We start from the raw sequence: 18,950 nt of genomic DNA on the forward strand, positions 1-18,950 counted from the left end.
GTGTGTGTATGTGTGTGTGTGTGTGTGTGTGTGTGTGTGTGTGTGTGTGTGGAGATCTTGCATATTTGACATCATATCAGTGCAAACTTGCATGTGTGCATGAACTGTTCGTGAGAGAATATAACAGAATATACTGTATACATGTGTGTGTGTGTGTGTGTGTGTGTGTGTGTGTATATATATATATATATATATATATATATTTATATATATATATATAGCCTAAGCCTATTTGAAAATGAATAATCTTTTTAATCTATTTTAATTGTGATATTTTGTGAGTAAAACCTGAATCTCCAACCTAACCAGTAACATTTCTCCGTCAGGTTAATGTTGTACAGTGTTTTCCATTGAAGTAAAAGTACAAAGTATGTCAATAGTACACAGTTAAGTTGCATATTAAGAAGTTATTTTGGGGTTCAATGGTTCTGGAGAAAGCTACAAGCAGCGATACAGTCGGTCCGTTCCAGACAGACTCGTCGTGAGCTTTAGTTACACACAGTGAGAGGGTTAACGTGTCAGGGAGGGTCAGAGGTTCCTCTTCTCTCGCTGCTCATTGGACAGGAAGAAACAGGAAGTGACTGCTGGTCAGGGAGGACGAGATTCTGAGAGAGACATGAACACAAAATGAAGGTTAATACATGTGTGGTTTTTATATTTAGTTACAAATTACTACTATATATTAAATTATTACTATATCGTATAGTTATTTAAGGAATTACTCATCACAGGTGTTTATTAACTTAACATTTTGCAAAAATCTCAAGTCCCCCCTGCAGTACTCCAAAATACCCCAAGACTGCTCTAGAGAAGTGATACCCAACCAGCAGGGGTGGTAGAAATATTCAGATATTCAACTAAAAAGTCGTAATATTACAGAAAAAAAATCATAATAATTCAGGAAAAAGTTGTGAAAAAAAGTCGTTAAATTTCAGGAAAAAAGTTGTGAAAAAAAGTCATTAAATTTCAGGAAAAAAGTTGTAATATTTCAGTAATTTAAATTACTCGGTGTGATTCCCCTTGGGGATCAATAAAGTATCTATCTATCTCTATCTACATAAAATAGGGCTTCCACCAGTACCCATTGGTAGGCTGCTGGGTATGAACATATAGTACTAATCAGGGCCTGAAATTAACACCCAGCCACACGCAAATGCGGGTGAATTTTGCCATTAAGGTGGGTGAAACTGTCAATCTACCTGCCACGTTGGCGGTAGCCGGTGAGAACTCGGGGCGCTTTCACTTGTATCGCTCGGTGGACTCGGTGCGATTCGGGAGGAAAGTTGCAGCATTGTTGCATTTTTCATTTGGCTCGGTTTGCGTTCACATTGCATTTTGTCAAACGCACCAAACACTGTCAAACACACATCACGCGGCCGAGACGGTTGCTTGTTTATTAGAATAACAATATCTGAAACTCGCCGACACTTCTGGTCTCAGAAATAATGGAGCAGCTCCACATTTATAACGTCTCGGGATTCCTGCTTCTGCTTCAGTGTTTCTAATATTTTTGAAGAAGCTGAACAATGAGCAGCTGACAGACATCGAGTGAAGGAGAGAGAGATGATATCACACAGACTGATGATGTCACACAGAGTGATGATGTCACTCAGACGACCAGCGATGTGTGGTCAGAACAGATTATCAAACTACTTATTTTTTCCTGAAATTTAACGACTTTTCTTCACAACTTTTTTCCTGAAATGTAACGACTTTTTTTTACTACTTTTTTCCTAAAATATTACGACTTTTTCACGACTTTTTCCTGAAATATTACAACTTTTTAGTTGAAGATCTGAATACTTCTACCACCCCTGCTGGTTGGGTATCACTTCTCTAGAGCAGTGTTTCTCAAATGGGGGTCCGTGTCCCCCTAGGGGTACTTTGGAGTACTGCAGGGGGGACTTGAGATTTTAAAAAACAGCTGTGATGCGTAATTCTTTAAATAACTATACGATGTGGTAATAATTTAATATACAGTAGTAATTTTGTGATTGTTACTATTTAAAATGTAGCTTTAAGTTTTTCAGTTACACTGATGGCTGTATTGTGCCTCTTTAAATAACTATTCTTTTTATTTTTCTATCAAAAATGCTTTGCTGTGGTCAGGGGGTACCTAGATGAAAACATATTTCAAAGGGGGTACCTAGACCTCCTACCTAGAAAGTTTCTGTTCCATGTTTTATTGTCGGTAGTTTTCTCACCTACTGTTCAGTCTGTTCTCCCGCTGCTTCTGTTTTCGGGAGGTCGGCCTGCAGGAGAGAAGGAGCAGAGAACATGATAACTCCACCCGCCACGTACTCATTCATATCACACACTGGAAAAATAAAGAACGAAGCCTCTGGGTCTGAAAAGTGTAGCTGAAGCTCCTTAAAGCTGCATTCTGTCTAACTTCCAGCAGGGGGCGACTGCACCCGGGTCTAAAAAGAAGCTCTGCTGCAGAAGATAGCGTTTTAATCTGCTCCTGTTTGGTAACATGTTGTTACAAATTAAAAGCCCTGAAGTGTTTCAGGGGACACTGAACAATGCTTTTATTGTGAAACATTTGCAGGAATGTGTTGTGGAAAACGTGCATGGTTCCTTTAATGCCAACACGTCGTCATACCTAAACAAGACACCGGGTCGATTGTCAATGATTCCCAAAACAACATACATCGTGATATGTTTTATATTACTGACCAATCATAGCAGATTTAGCTTGGTTTCGGCAGGGCGGCTTAAAGAAACGTGCTAAAACGGATTGTAAATTTAAAGCATTTAAACTTGTAAACGATGGAAATGTACATTAAGCTCAGTTGGTATACACAAAATCAACACATTCTCATGAACGGCTTTGTATGATATCGTACGAAAAGTTATGCACACTAAAACTAAAACTAAACTAGGAGGCTGCTGGCTGGTCACGTGACATTGGCTACAGAGCTGTTAAAGGGCTACAGAGCTTCCTGCCGCCGGCTACAGAGCTCCGTGCCGCCGGCTACAGACCTCCGTCACATCTCAGTCGTATCAGCAGCAGTTAGTAGATGTGTTTAGCAGCTACAGAGCTGTGACACTGGCTACGGTGCGCTGCATGGTGCTCTGCACGGTGCTCCATCAGGTCACAGAAGTTGGTGGTTAAGTTACCTGAGAATAGGTGACTGTGAGCCGGATACAGAGCACTGCCAGCTGCCGTTTGTTTCGGCAGAGATTGCAGTTATGTTTAGACAAGAAAAAGTGAGCGTTATGCGTCGACGAAAGTTGAGTTTTAAGCACCGAAACAACTAGTCAAGTTTAGGAAAAAGATGGTGGTTTGGATTAAAACACTCCCAAAGGACACACATTTCCTGGGTGAAAGGCTTTAGTTTTCCCCAGGAAGTGACCTCCGGTCCCTGGCTTGAAAGTCCTGTGTTGTAACACCCACCCATCACCCTGATGTCCTCCCTACACCGCCAGATGCGTTCTTATATAGTCAATGTGGTGCAAACAAAATGTGGAAATCATCCAAATTACAGTGCTTATCTTTTTGTAGCTTTTCGAACGTGTGGTTCATGAGAACAGGCTGACATAATATGAAAGCCAACAGGAGTTAATTTCTTGTTTTATTTCCCGGCCTTTACTCGTTTGTGTTTATTTAAACATAAAAACATCCGCGAAATTGCGTTCGCTAAACCCACCGGACTCCATGTAAATAAACAGTACTTTTATCATCGTAAAATACACTTCATTCAAAGTTGACAGAAACTAAATAAAACTATGAAAAGCCGTTTTGGGTCGCCTTTACACCTTACTAACCCACACAACTCTAGTTTTGGTTGAAATAAACACAGAGTTTATGATTTACATGTGCAAATATGTTGGCTCTATACACGCTAAAAGTATTGCTTTTTTAAATGGAGTCTGGTGGGTTTATGATGAAAGAACAAAGACCTTTGTTCCTAATTCAAAGGGTGTTGTCAACAAAGTGGTGGACTTAAGATAGTTTTTTGCGTAACAAACAATGTTTTATTTTCTGCCAGCGTTAAACCATGCATCCTGCTCCTTCATACTTTGTTAGTTTAATAAATGTGTTAGTAGAAACCTTCGTCACACATTGCTGTTAGCAGCTTTTCAGCCATGTTGTATCTCTGATTAAATATCTCTAAAGTTGTTAAAAATCCCTTCAGTGAGAGTGCAGGAAATGCTTTACTCAAGTAAAGTACAAGTACCTCAAAAGTCTACTAAAGTACAGTACTGGGGGAATTTACTTAATACATTTGTCACCACTGATTGTTGTCGAAATGTACAGTATTTTTAGACTTGATACTTAAAACTTTAAGGTTTTTTTGGCCTTTCCCTTGTTTCTCACAATATTGCGAATTATTTCTATAATATAAAAAAACTCAAAATATTTATTATTATTTATTTATTTTGTTTCTCCAAAAATTAAAAAAAATTCTAAAATATTTAATTTTTTTCTAAAATATTGCAACTTTTTTCTAAATTTTTTAAAAAAATTCTAAAAATATATTTTTTTAAAATCTAAAATATTTCCAATTCTAATTCAACTTTCCTTACTCAAAATATTACAAATTATTTCTAAAAGCCTTTAAAAAAACCCACCAAAAAACATCTCAAAAAGCTAAAAAAAAAAAAAAAAAAACTAAACAAATGTCAAAAAAAGTGACAAAAATGTAAAAAAAAAAAAAAAACTGGAAAAACGTTAACAAAAAGGTGATTGGTGAAGACAGATTGGTTTGGGCCAGCTCTGCACTCACGCAGTCTCAAACATTGAAAAAACATTAAATGATTTCTTGCAGACGATCTGTAACGAAGAAATGCAGATTAATGAAGCCGTTAGTTTAAAATCATTCATCAGGCAGCGAGCATCATAACATGCTGCATGACCAATCAGGCACCTCCTCAGCCACTGGTCCCGCCTCCTCCTGTTCCCGACCAATCACCAGAGAGTTGTGAAGACAGAAAATAAAAGTTATCAACACAACACAGATTACAATATTACGTATTATAATTACTGTATAGGACGATTAATCAATATTTTATCTTGAGGTTTTTGTTCATATTTCCTTTTTTTTTTCATTTACCTGTGAAACATTTTATCATTTGTGAAAAAAACATATTTATTTTTTGCAGAGAAAATAAGACTTTAAATTTTTGTTATACTTTTTAAACTACCTGCAACAACCGTCTCTAAAATAACCAAAAAATGTATGAACTAAAATAATCAGTATTTGCTGTGGCAATAAAATGGATTGATTGATTGACTATTGTTTTTGAGGGGTCATCTCTTACCGTGGTGACAAATCCGCTCGCCAATGCGGCGTTCTCCACCCCCTCCACCGCTGCCTGGGCCACCTCGTTGGCCCCGGCAACTGCAGTGTCGGCAACAACGTTGGCCTGTTCTGTCGACTTGTGGGCAACTGGAAACAGAAAGTCGTAGTATATATGTTGAAAAATTTTAAGAAAAGCCAAAAAAAAGTACATTGAAACAAGTCGTAAAAAGTCATAGTATAGTATGTCTAAAAAGTCATAGTATAGTATGCTGAAAAAGTCATAAAAAGTCAGAGTATAGTATGTCTAAAAAGTCATAAAAGTCATAGTATAGTATGTCGAAAAAGTCATAAAAGTCATAGTATATTATGTCGAAAAAGTCATGTAAAAGTCATAGTATAGTATGTCGAAAAAGTCATGTAAAAGTCATAGTATATTATGTCGAAAAAGTCAGAAAAGTCATAGTATAGTGTTTCGAAAAAACTCATAAAAAGTCATAGTATAGTATGACATAGTATAGTATGACAGAAGGAGAACATATATATATATTTTCTCATATTATATTTGCCATTTAAAAGTCATGAATCTGCCGTTATGTTGATGATGTGCTTCTTTCCCTCTGTAATAATGTCTGATGGGATAAAAGAAGAATGCCAAACTTTCCCTCTGTACGTTTCTGTTGTTGTTGTTTCCTGGTGCTGATGAGAGTTCAGCAGTTAGTTTACCTGTGTTAACGCCGGTCACCACTCCCTCCATCGTCTTGTTTCCTGGAAAAGAAGAAAAAAAAACGTGTTCTTATTAACGCGTTGGTACGATATAGTACGGAAGTTTATGCATACCAATACGTATCATATCCTCCACAACTAGGAGACTTCCGGCTACAGAGCTCCGTCGTACCGGCGGTAGTTGGTGGTTCAGGTACCTGATAAAAGGTGACTGTGAGCTGGGTACAGAGCACCACAAGCTGCCAGTCGCTTCAGCAAACATTACGGTTAAGTTCAGGTGACAAAAAGTAAGCGTATGCCACAAAGACGGTTAAGTTTAGGCACCAAAAAGAAGTAAAAAACCCCACTATGTTTCCTTTTATCTATTATCTTCTATCTATCTATCTATCTATCTATCTATCTATCTATCTATCTATCTATCTATCTATCTATCCATCCATCCATCCATCCATCCATCCATCCAGCCATCCAGCCATCTATCTATCTCTCCATCTCTCCATCTCTATATCTATCAGCTGTTTGTAGCAGTTCAGTTTTAGTCTGACCTGGTTTCCTCTGAGCTCAGCTGCTCTCTGAATTATTTAGTCCCCATTTTAAGATTACAGCAGCCGCCGTTTGTACCTTTACTATCCGTCTCTGATTTGGCCAAATGTGGCACAACAATGCCCTCCCTGTCTGTGGTTTTGTTTGGATCACTGGACTGGAGGAATGTAACTAACTACATTTACTCCAGTACTGTACTTCAGTCCAAATGTTGAGGTACTTGTACTTTGAGTCTTTTCTTTTCACAGTTTCTAAAATGGGAGGATTGTTCTTTACTTTTAATAGTTTGACTACATTTTCCTGATGATACTCACAGACTTTTACTGAAGTAACATTTTCACTGCAGGACTTTAACTGTAACAGAGTATTTTAACAGTGTGGTATTAGTACTTTTACTGAAGTAAAGGATCAGAATACTTCTCCCAGTGGGCGCCGTGCTGGCGGATCAGACTGAACAGACTCCGTTGTCTGAGGGAACACAGTGTGTGATTCACTGTCTGCTGCTCGCACAACAAACACGTTACAACACAGAAACCCAGAGAGGAAACACAGGGGCTGCAGCCGACCCCTGGAGCTTCTCTTCCTCTCCCTCTCTCGCTCTCTCTCTCTCTCTCTCTCTCTCTCTCTCTCCCTCTCCCTCCCTCCCTCCCCCTGGAGCTTCTGTTCCTGGAAGACAGCCGACCGTTTACAGACATCAGGCTGAAGCTTTTATCTCCTCTTAACACTCCTGTTGTTCTCGGGTCAAATATGACCCATTTTCAAAAAGTTTCTATATGAGTAATTTGTGTTTCTTTTTAATCAAATTGTCAAAAACAAATAAAGTGGAACGCTCTTTACAAGTAAAATAAATGATCAGTTCACTACTTTCATTGATTTTGGGTGTTTTGTTCAACTTTAAAGCATTTTATTGAAAAACTTTGATAAAAGAATGTTAAAAAAAAGTGACAAAAAAGTGACAAAAACGTTGGGGAAAAGTGTCAAAAAAGAAGACCAAAACTTCTTGACCCAGAAAAACTAAAAGTTGCATGGTCGGGAAGACAACACAAGGGTTAAAAGGAAAAGGCGTCGCGGCCGGGTTGGTTCAGTTGGTAGAGCGGGCGCACATATGTAGAGGTGTATTCCATGATGCAGAAGGTCCAGGGTTCGAGTCTGACCTGTGATGGTTTCCTGTATGTCTCTCCCCTTTCGTATCTCAGCTGTCCTATCCATTAAAGGCAGAAATGCCCAAAAAATAATCTTAAAAAAAGAAAGAAAAAGGTCTCAAAAACTATTGCTATAAACTAACTAACTAACTATTAATAAAGTATGCAAAAGCGTCAAAATGTATTTAATGTAACATTTCTGAGAAAACTTAAAAAAAAGGTTGAAAACAGCATCAAAAACGTCTGAAAAAATGTCTGTTTCCCGGCCAGCAGCCGACCCCTGAAGTCTCCCAGATTTCATACCTAAAGTAGCTAAAGTAGGTCTGCATCAGATAAAGGCTCCTATCTTGCACCAGGCGAAGCGCAAAGCCCAACACAAGTGTCTTTGCTAGTTTAAGACCGACCCAGTTGTCAGTTTCCCGTCCAGCGCCCACGTCGTTTAAATAACAAATGCATCTGACCCCATCTGTGGCCCATGGGCTGGTCTTACAGGGAGGTGTGTTCAGGTGCATTCTGGGCGTGCTGGTCTTACAGGGAGGTGTGTTCAGGTACATTCTGGGCATGCTGGTCTTACAGGGAGGTGTGTTCAGGTGCATTCTGGGCGTATTGCTATCTTGAGGCAGCAGGAAGTGATGGCAGCATTGACCAACAAAAACCTGGTCTAAAGTCAATAACGCAGCATTTCATTGTTATTTTAACAGAGCATTAGTAAAATGCTCCTAGGCTCGTGCACAGCGCATGCACACTATGCTTGTTACACACACAGGGACGCACAGCAGCACACACACATGCAGAAGATTACAAATAAAAATATTACGGTGCAAATCCTCCATCATAACAGCAATGCTCCAAGGTCCAAACGCACCTGGCTATAAAAGGGAACAGGAGATGATCTCTGATTGGTTGATTGCATGTTACGCCCAAAACACACCTCTGATTAATGAAGACACTAAGTACAACCCTTTAGAACCATGCACCCGGCGCACGGACCCTTTTTTACCGCCGTCAAACTAACAAAAGTGGATTTGGACACGCCCTAAACACACCTGCACCAGGCGCTTCACGCCGTGCACTCAGATCGTTAAAATAGGGCCCTGTATCTCCTTTTATTCTCTAGCTAGCTGCTAACAACTCTTAAAATGTTCTCCAGCTCAGTATCCCCTAAATATGACTCATTAAGAAGAGCTTTCAGAGGGTTTCATGTCCTCAGAACTTTATGTTTCCCTCGGCCAACGTGGTGAAATCCCCACGAGATTCTGATGTTCTACTCCGTGAAACCAGAGACAGTTTTCTTGACTTTAGATGTTGAAATCTCCACAGTGGCTCGACACATTTTTTTACCATTCAAGCTGCATTTGAAACGTCCGTTTCTCTTCGTTCTTTTGCATTCTGAAACTGGAAGATCGCCCTTACCGATCCTTGACAGTGTTAGTTTATATCAAGAGATACGTGAAAACTCAACACAAGGCTGGAAACAGAAGATGAGCAACGGGACCACTTTGAGAGAAAAACCATTGGAAAAAAACGGCAATAGCGCCAAAAAGCGCCAAAAACTTCAGAAAAAACGTAACAAAATGAATAAAATAAACTTCAAACACGTCAAAACCTTTGAGAAAAGCACCAAACAGGTCAGAAAAAGTGTGTCTGTCTGTCAGGCGTTTCCGTTGGCGTGCGGTCGGTTCCAGGAAGGCAGCCGAGCGTTTAACATCTGATGCATATTTGATGAAGCTGCAGCTCTTATCTCCTCTAACGGATGTTTTCATCCTTCCTGCTGCTGTAAGAAGAGCAGTTATAATCAATAAATAATTATATGTTTTAATGTTTTGTCAAATGTTCCCTCTCTCTCCCTCTCCCTCTCTCTCCCTCTCCCTCCATCCCTCCCTCTCTCTCTCTCACCCTCTCTCTCTCTCTCCCTCCCTCTCCCTCCATCCCTCCCTCTCTCTCTCTCTCACCCTCTCTCTCTCTCCCTCCCTCTCTCTCTCTCTCTCCCTCTCCCTCCATCCCTCCCTCTTTCTCTCTCTCTCACCCTCCCTCTCTCTCTTTCTCTCTCTCCCCCCCCCCTCCCTCTCTCTCTCTCTCTCTCTCCCCCCCTCCCTCTCTCCCTCTCTCTCTCTCTCCCTCTCCCTCCATCCCTCCATCCCTCCCTCTCTCTCGCTCTCTCTCTCTCTCTCTCTCCCTCCCTCTCTCCCTCCATCCCTCCCTCTCCCTCTCTCCCTCCCTCTCTCTCTCTCTCTCTCTCTCCCTCCCTCTCTCCCTCCATCCCTCCCTCTCCCTCTCCCTCTCCCTCTCTCCCTCCCTCTCTCTCTCTCTCTCTCCCTCTCCCTCCCTCTCTCCCTCCCTCAAATGTCCACATGCAACTCATTCTCGGTTTCGTACGGTATCGTACCTAACCTTTAGAGAACAGTCTTATCATTGTAGATGTTCAACAATATGAGATGCAGTCCTATCAGTGCAAAACAGGTGAATGAATGAATCTAAAAGAGCCTCTAAAAGTCACTATGAAAACATATAAGAAGAGACAGAAGTTTTATAAAAAAGGAAAGAAAGACACAAAAACAAAAACATACCACACATACATGATGTTCACTGCATGATCTATCCTCAATATGCAAAACATATACTGTATTATTCCCAACAATTGGTATGATATCCTATGACATTACAGCGACTGCTGGCCGGTTATACGCATTTGAGTTTAGCTGAGAAAAAGCGAGCGTCATGCAGCGACGATAGTTAAGTTTAGACACCAAAAGGTCTAGTTAAGATTAGGAAAAAGATTATAGTTTGAGTTACACTCCCTGGAAACAAACTCCTGTTTCCTGGGTGAAAGTCTTGTGTTTTCTCCAGGGGCGGAGCTAGACTCTCAGTACAGAGAGGGCGGAGCTAGACTCTCAGTACAGCAGGGGGCGGAGCTAGACTCTCAGTACAGAGGGGGCGGAGCTAGACTCTCAGTACAGAGGGGGCGGAGCTAGACTCTCAGTACAGAGGGGGCGGAGCTAGACTCTCAGTACAGAGGGGGCGGAGCTAGTCTCTCAGTACAGCAGGGGCAGAGCTAGACTCTCAGTACAGCAGGGGGCGGAGCTAGCCTCTCAGTACAGAGGGGGCGGAGCTAGACTCTCAGTACAGTGGGGGCGGAGCTAGACTCAGTACAGTGGGGGCGGAGCTAGACTCTCAGTACAGCAGGGGGCGTAGCTAGACTCTCAGTACAGGGAGGGCGGAGCTAGACTCTCAGTACAGAGGGGGCGGAGCTAGACTCTCAGTACAGAGAGGGCGGAGCTAGACTCTCAGTACAGTGGGGGCGGAGCTTCATTAAGAGGCCCTCTGCTACCAAGTCATTTTAAAATTTAAACCGTTAAAAAATACCGGTAAAATATCTGATGAATGCACGTTATAATGTGTCACTTGTTGAGCCAAGTAAGTCTATATGTCAAAGAAAACACAAAGAAAAGACACACGTTTGTATTGACGAACAAAGAAGTCAAATAAAAATGTTTCAGCACCACGGACAGAGACAGCTGATGGACAGAGACAGCTGATGGACAGAGACAGCTGATGGACAGAGACAGCTGATGGACAGAGACAGCTGATGGACAGAGACAGCTGATGGACAGAGATTGTGCTGAACAGGCCAAGAGCTCTCAATCAGTGCCACACTATATAACTGACATGGCTCTATTATCTGTATGTTTGATAAGAAGAGCTGGATTATCATAATGTGAGATCATATGTAGTAATTAGCTTCTTTCAGCTAATAATCTGCAATGTGTCACTTGGCGAGGGCCCCATTCTCGTCAAGTGACGCAAGATCAGCAGCGTTTGAGGGGCCCCTAATTGGCACGGGGCCCTGGGGCGGCTGCACCCACACACCCACGCTATCTCCGCTACTGGTTTTCTGAGCGCCATTTGCACAGCCGCTGCAAATTCTTTGCATTGATTTTGTATGTAATCGCAGCGGCGAATCCCGGGGAAAACGGCTCTAAATGAACAGCCCATAATACGACCCAGAGGAGCGTTTTCCGTCCTCCGGTTACGCTCGTGACGCAGAACGAGGCTTGCTCCGTTTGTACTGTGAAGTAAAACATTGCTGCTTGGACTAACGAGCTATGGGAGAGCAGACTCCTGGGTTCATGTCGTTAAAAACCTACTTGGCAATTTAACAAAAATGCTGTTTAGTCAGACATCAGACCTTTCTTCACTCTATTCCCTAAGTTATGATGCAACGGTCAACTTTAACCTAAACCACGTTATGTGTCAGAGAGATTTCAAACCTAAAGTCCCTCCCTCTTTCCCTCCATCTCTCTCTCCTTCCCTCCCTCCCTCTCTCTCTTTCCCCTCTCCCCCTCCCTCCCTTCCTCTCTTCCTCCCTCTCTCTCCCTCTCTCTCCCTCTCTCTCCCTCTCTCCCCTCCCTCCCTCCCTCTCTCCCTTCCTTTCTCCCTCCCTCTCTCCAGTTTGTTCTTGAATCTCATCCATCCTTTACACTGAAAAAACTCAGATTTCTGATAAATTAATGTGCACTTTGTCAAATTTAGATCATTTTCTCTCTTCTTTTCCTTCTCACTCTCTCATTATCTCTCCCTTTATCTTTCCATCCATCCATTCTTCCATCATTCCTGCTCCAAATAGAGAACATGTGGATCTGCAAATTTAATTCATGTCACGATGAATTGCACTTTTCTCTTTCTTTTATTTGAGATTAATGTTTTAAGATTCAGCTACTTGCTCTCCCTCTCTCTCTCTCTCTCTCTCTCTCTCTCTCTCTCTCTGTGTCTCTCTCCCTCTCCCTCTCTCTCTCTCTCTCTCTATCTCCCTCTCTCCCCCTCCCTCTCTCCCTCCCAGATTCAGCTTATTTTTCTCCCTCTCTCCCTTCCTCCTTCTCTACCAGTTTGTTACAGATTTGGTGTGCAATTTGTTTTGAAATTCACGTTTTCTTCTTGCAGTTTTTCTCTCTTTTATCCCTCCCTTCATCTCTCCATCTTACCCTCTTTCCTGTCTTCCCTCTTTTCTGCAAATGAACTTCAGCGTCTTACAATTTAATGCACAATCTCACGCTTTCTTTCATTTTAATTTTAATATTTTAAGATTCAGATTCTTGCCCTCCATCTATCCCAGTTCTACTCCTTTATTCCTCCATCCCTTCTTCTGGACTACTTCTCTGCATTAATCTGTCTCTCTCTCCTTTCTCTCCTTTCCTTTCAAACAGACGTTCCCTTCTTCAAATCTGATGCACTGTCACGATGAATTGCACTTCTTGTCCTCCTATATCTCACCCTTCCTTCATCCATCCCTCTTTCATTCAAGGACCATTCTTTCCATCAAAGACGTGATCATTTCATGTCAAATTGAACTTTTACTTTGCTCGTTTCTCTTTTTATTCTATCCCGTCTTTTACTTTTTCATCCATCAGTCTCACTTCTACACTTAAAAAACATGTACAGTTTGTTCCTTTAATCTCTCCATCCCTCCATCCCTCCCTCCCAGTTTGTTCTTGAATCTCATCCCCCCTTTTTCCCACCAAAAACCCCTTACATTTCTGATAATTTAATGTGTAATTCCATGTCAAATTTAACTCATTTTAGTTCCTTCTTTTCATCATCCCTTCTTCCTTCTTCCCTGCTCAAAATACCCTCTAATCAAACATTTATTGTGCAATTTGGTGTAGAAATGTACTTTCTACTTTGCCAGTTTCTTTGTTTTATCCCTCCATCCCTTCTTCTAGCCGTCTATACTTCTCTGCATCAATCTGTCTCTCTCCTTTCTCTCCTTTCTCTCCTCTCCTTTCAAACAGACTTCTGCATAATGTCACGATGAGTTGCACTTCTTGTCCTCCTCCTATAGCCCTCCCTCCCTTTATCCGTCCCTCTTTCAATTTTCATCAAAATGATCATTTCATGTCAAATTGAACTTTTACTTTGCTCGTTTTTCATTTTATTCTATCCCGTCTTTTACTTTTTCATCCATCAGTCTCACTTTCTACACATAAAAAACATGTACAGTTTGTTCCTTTCATCTCTCCATCCCTCCCTCCGCCCTCTCACCGACGTAGAAGACCCCCTCCTTGGTCTTGGCGGCGGCCTCGCCCACGCCGGCCTTCGTCTTCTCGGCGGCGGCTACCACTCCATCCTTCGCCATGGAGAATCCCTTCTTGAAAGCGTCCATGATGCTTTGCTTCTCTCTCTGTCCTATTCTCTCTTCTTATTCAGTGTTTTTCTCTCTTGTGTCTCCCTCTTTCTTCTGCTCCGTCTGCCTCAGCTGCCTCGTCTCTTCTCGTCTGTGCAGCGATCTGTTCTTCCTGCTAATGGACTGGAGAGAGAGGGAGGGAAGGGGTGGAGAGAGGGCACGTGAGACAGAGAGAGAGAGAGAGAGAGAGAGAGAGAGACAGAGACAGAGACACAGGGAGAGCAAGAGGCTGTGAAAGAAAGAAAGAAAGAAAGAGAGAGGGAGAGAGTGAAGAGGTGGAGGGAGGGCACGTGAGAGAGAGGAAGAGAAAGAGAGGCTGTGAAAGAGAGAAAGAGAGAGGGAGAGAAAAGAAGGGAGGGAGAGAGTGCTATGGAGATAGAAGTAACATGGGACTCTTGTTGTGTAGTGGAGAGAGAGAAAAATAGACTGCTGTTAAGAAGAACAGCGGTGCTTCTAGACCATTTATAATAATAATAATTTAAACTAGAGGGGCCCAGCTGGGGCCACATGTGATTTTAGGGGTACCAAACATATTAGGCACAAGGGTTACATACCACCAACCCTCCATAGGTTTAGTTCAACAAAAGACTTAACGATACACAGAACATCAAACACAAGAAGACTCATTCAGTGTTGACCTACATTTTATGTATGCACATGAAAAATATCCCCTCTTTGGGGATAAAGATGGGGTTAAAAATGTATGAGGGCATAGCAGGGAGTAGTAGGGCATAGCAGGGCGTTGCAGGGCATAGCAGGGCACAGCGGGCGTGGCAGGGTGTAGCTAGTAGGGTGTAGTAGGGCGTGGCAAGGCATAGTAGGGCGTGGCAAGGCATAGTAGGGCGTTGCAGGGCATAGCAGGGCATTGCAGGGCATAGCAGGGCGTAGTAGGTCATAGTAGGGCATGGTAGGGTATAGCAGGGCAAAGCAGGGCGTAGTAGGGCATAGGAGGAAATAGTAGGGCATAGCAGGGCGTAGTACGGCATAGGAGGAAATAGTAGGGCATAGTAGGGCGTAGCTAGCAGGGCATAGCAGGGTGTAGTAGGGCATAGGAGGAAATAGTAGGGCATAGCAGGGTGTAGTAGGGCATAGGAGGAAATAGTAGGGCATAGCAGGGCGTGGGAGGGCATAGCAGGGCACAGAAGGGCGTAGCTATCAGGGCGTAATATGGGCGTGGCAGGGCATAGCAGCGCGTTGCAGCAGGGCGTAGTAGGGCGTAGCAAAGCGTAGTAGGGTGTAGTATGGCACAGCAGGGAGCCGACACACACACACACACACACACACACACACAGACACACACAAACACACACACAGCAGTAACTCGATTAACTCTGAGTTAGAAGAACCAGACACACACAGAATGTGTTTGATGGATAAAGCTTTGAACTACAAATAGTCCATGAAGTAGGCTTTGTATTTCTCTCCTGCTGCCATTTTAAAGACTCTTTAAACACAGTCCATTGGCAGGCTGACTTCCTGTAATCTGTTTGAAGTGCAGCTACAAAGGGCGCATTTAATGTCCAACAAACGGCAGAAGAAACAGATTATGTAATGCATGTTGTACCGTTGATACCAAACACAGAACTATCAGCGTAGACTCCATGTAAATAATCAGGACTTTTAGCGTGTATAGAGCCAGCATATTTCCACCAGACTCCATGTAAATAATCAGGACTTTTAGCGTGTATAGAGCCAGCATATTTCCACCAGACTCCATGTAAATAATCAGGACTTTTAGCGTGTATAGAGCCAGCATATCTCCACCAGACTCCATGTAAATAATCAGTACTTTTAGCGTGTATAGAGCCAGCGTATTTCCACATGTAAATGGGTGAATTAAGGGTTTATTTCAACCAAACCAGATTAGAGATTGTTGCTCCCCTTCAGTTTGCAGAACACAAGGCATTCAACCACCTAGCATGCTAAAATAATCTCAGTACAACATCAGCAAGTTGGCTCTATGATGGCTGCTCAGGGTTTTCTGTTCTGACAGGAACCTGAATATGACTCAGCACAAAACACACACACAAACACACACACACACACACACACACACACACACACACACACCCTTTGCAACCTCACCCATCATTCCCTGATTGGCTACCAGCGGCGTTGGTCTATTTTTAGACCCCATTTCATTTTTTTCCGGGACGGAATGTCCACCTCGAACAGATCAATCCAGACCATCAGCCTACACGCACGCACGCACGCACGCACACACACAGTTATTCATGTTGCATCATTGATCAATGAAAGGAAATATAATCACTCTCTCCTTAAAGCGCACTACTTGCTTTTACACTTTTAGCAATTTTTTTCAGGGGAGGTCTTGAAACTTGAAACAAACTATATAACAGAAAATGAACAGCTGTCGTGTGTAGTACGGCGATAACTTCAGGAAACAACTGTCCAGTCAGAGCAGAGTACATAAACACCTTATTTTAAACACTTTTTGGGATTCTTTTTAAGTGTTTTAATGCTTTCTCTATACTATTTTGGATGCTTGGATGCTTTTTTGGTGCCTTGTTGATGCTCTATAAACACTTATAAATGCTTTTTTGGATATTTTTTGCCGCTTTTTGGATGTTTTTTGTCCCTTTTTGGACGCTTTTTCAGCCGTCCTGTCAGAGTGGAGTACATAAAGTCCCAGTCAGCTAAACACTGAAGTGTCTCCGAAGGAGGTCAACCTGTCAGAGCTGGGTGGAGTTGAGTTGTTGCTGGGTTTGCAGAAACATTTGTGTCACTACTGTCATAAAACAAAATGATTTCAGATACTGCCATGTGAGGAACTAACTAACCCCCAACTCGCATACACACACACAAACACACACACACACACACACACACACACACACACACACACACACACACACACACAACACTGCAGCTATCAATTAGCAGGCAGATGTGAGATTCCTCACACAGGTGATTTGGAACGATATGTAGCACTGAGATTTTCTGAGAGCTGGACAGGATGCTCGAAACCTTTCACATAAGTGACTCCACCGTGTGACTCTTTGTGACGTGTTGAACTTTACTTATATCTCACACATTTTACAGGACTGCACTCACATTTTATGTAAAGGTTGGGTACAGAATTCAACACTTTTTAGGCACCGACCGAATTGGGTTAGGGTTAAATAAATAAATAAATAAATAGCATAATCTTTATTATTAAAATTAAGAGTGTGCTCACATTAACAGATTCTCACTCCCATCTCGTAAAATACGGACGTTTGGTCAGGTGCCTATTGATGCTAAAAGTCTCCTTTAGCGTCCGCTGCACGGTGTGGGAGGATTCCCTGCCTCTCCCCGTTGTACGAGGCGCATTTCACAGGGAGAGCAGCGAAGGAAAAGCGCATTTCCTCCGCTGCACGGTGTGGGACGATCCCCTGCCTCTCCCTGTTGCTGGCAGCCCCTCGCCGGGCGCCGCGACCGGCTCTGGGTCGGCTTGGAAAGAACGGGATTGTTGGGTTCAGGAAAACAAAAACTAGGTTGGGTTCGGAAAGCGGGGATACCATCGGAGTTCACTAAAACGCAGTCTACAAAACCTTGGGAGCGTTACGCACGATCACACGCATGGTCAAAAGGTTGCGGAAAACTGGGCACATTTTTACGCATGGACATTTTTTATAAATCCCGACTTTTGCGAGGAATGTTACGACAGCAAATTTCACCCTGCTTCACGCAACTTTTTCTTGCTTAATAGGTTTTATAAACAAGGCCCCTGGTTTTGATTTAAAACTATTAAAAATGTGTTAAAACTCACATTTAAAGTCCTAGAAAAAATGAATGCCACATAAAGAACTTTTGAATATTCTAAAATAATATCATATCAATTAATAGCTGCTATTTGAAGCTCCAAATATCCTGCAGCTGTGGACGGATTACAGGTTTTGATTCTCTTTTGTGTCTCTTGGTGGCTGTTTTGAGTCTCTGTATGTTGAAAAAAGTCATAATAAAGCAATTGTATAGTATGTCGAAAAAAGTGATAAAAAAGTAATAATTCAGTAAGTCATAGTATAGTATGTCAATCCAATGTGTCCTTATAATTAACAGCCAAATTGTTAATACAAAACTTAAATAAACTCTATGTTAAAAAAACTAACTGCACCTCATAAGATTTGAGCCCACAACCAGAGTAGCCTTCAAACCAGCAGCCTATCACACTGAGCTATGTGCTCTGATACACTTTTGTGTTGTTTCCATATCCATTTGGCTTTTACATTTTCATTGTTAGACCTTAAAACCACAATCCTTTAAAACGGTTGAACCCTAAACCTCCAATCTTCATCAGATCTCCAGCAGCTTATCTTGCTGAGCTGTGTGTAAAGCTTGTAATGAAGTGGTTCAAAGTTGTATTTATGGTTCACATCATAATAATTAAATAAATTAATAATTAAAAACTCTCAAGATAGAAGTGGGGTTTGATCCTTTCACCTCAGATTATGAAACACCAGTTGAGACAGCTCCTCATCTTGGTGAGGTATTCCTGAACGTTCCAATGGTTGTTTTCATTCTATTATTTGTTGTTCACACCGGCATTAAGTCATAACAAAGTCATAGTATAGTATGTCGAAAAAAGTCATGAAAAAGTCATAGTGTAGTATGTCGAAAAAAGTCAAAAACTCATAGTATAGTTTGTCAAAAAAACAGTCATAAAAAGTCATAGTACAGTATGTCAAAAAAGTCAAAAACTCATAGTATAATATGTCGAAAAATAGTCATTTAATTAATACTCTTTATTGTTCCCCAATGGGGAAATTACACTCTGTTGTTATTACACATTCCGCACAGGCCTGAAATACACACACACAAACACACACACACACACACTACATGCCTTGGCAGTGCCCAGGAGGTGAACTGTCACCTCTCCAGCTACCAGTCCACCTATGTATTTCAGTCCGTACAGGGACTTGAACAAGCGACCCTCAGGTTCCCAACCCAACTCCCTACGGGCTGAGCTATTGCCACCCACATACCACTATACTATGAAAGAGTCATAGTATAGTATAGTATAGTATTGTATGTCGAAAAAAGTCATAATAAAGTCATAGTATAGTATGTCGAAAAAAGTCTTAATGAAGTCAAAGTATAGTATGTTGAAAA

At 41.9% G+C, this 18,950-nt stretch overlaps 1 protein-coding gene across 2 annotated transcripts; it reads right to left on the bottom strand.

The window, feature by feature from the left end:
- Positions 1-200: 200 nt before the first annotated feature.
- Positions 201-13,968, bottom strand: LOC116052831 (synuclein-like). 2 transcript variants are annotated; one of them, XM_031303669.2, is made up of 6 exons: positions 13,694-13,968; positions 5,973-6,014; positions 5,269-5,396; positions 4,875-4,901; positions 2,205-2,252; positions 201-605 (listed from the first exon to the last, which is right to left on the bottom strand). In XM_031303669.2, the coding sequence occupies exons 1-5, from the start codon at positions 13,812-13,814 to the stop codon at positions 2,205-2,207; spliced, it is 366 nt and encodes a 121-aa protein (XP_031159529.1). In that variant the 5' UTR covers positions 13,815-13,968; the 3' UTR covers positions 201-605. The 2 variants fall into 2 exon arrangements, with proteins under 2 accessions (XP_031159529.1, XP_031159530.1); XM_031303670.2 differs by lacking the exon at positions 4,875-4,901 and having other exon boundaries at positions 13,694-13,966.
- Positions 13,969-18,950: the final 4,982 nt, after the last annotated feature.

This window comes from Sander lucioperca, chromosome 6 (genome assembly GCF_008315115.2).
Source record: "Sander lucioperca isolate FBNREF2018 chromosome 6, SLUC_FBN_1.2, whole genome shotgun sequence".
In the NCBI taxonomy this organism is placed as follows: domain Eukaryota; kingdom Metazoa; phylum Chordata; class Actinopteri; order Perciformes; family Percidae; genus Sander; species Sander lucioperca.

Coding starts and splice junctions, on each gene's coding strand:
- LOC116052831 (XM_031303669.2), bottom strand. CDS start 13,814: ATGGACGCTTTCAAGAAGGGATTCTCCATGGCGAAGGATGGAGTGGTA. Junction 5,397..5,972: donor GGTGACCGGCGTTAACACAG/GTAAACTAACTG, acceptor TTCTGTTTCCAG/TTGCCCACAAGTCGACAGAA. Junction 2,253..4,874: donor CGGGACCAGTGGCTGAGGAG/GTGCCTGATTGG, acceptor TCTCTCCTGCAG/GCCGACCTCCCGAAAACAGA.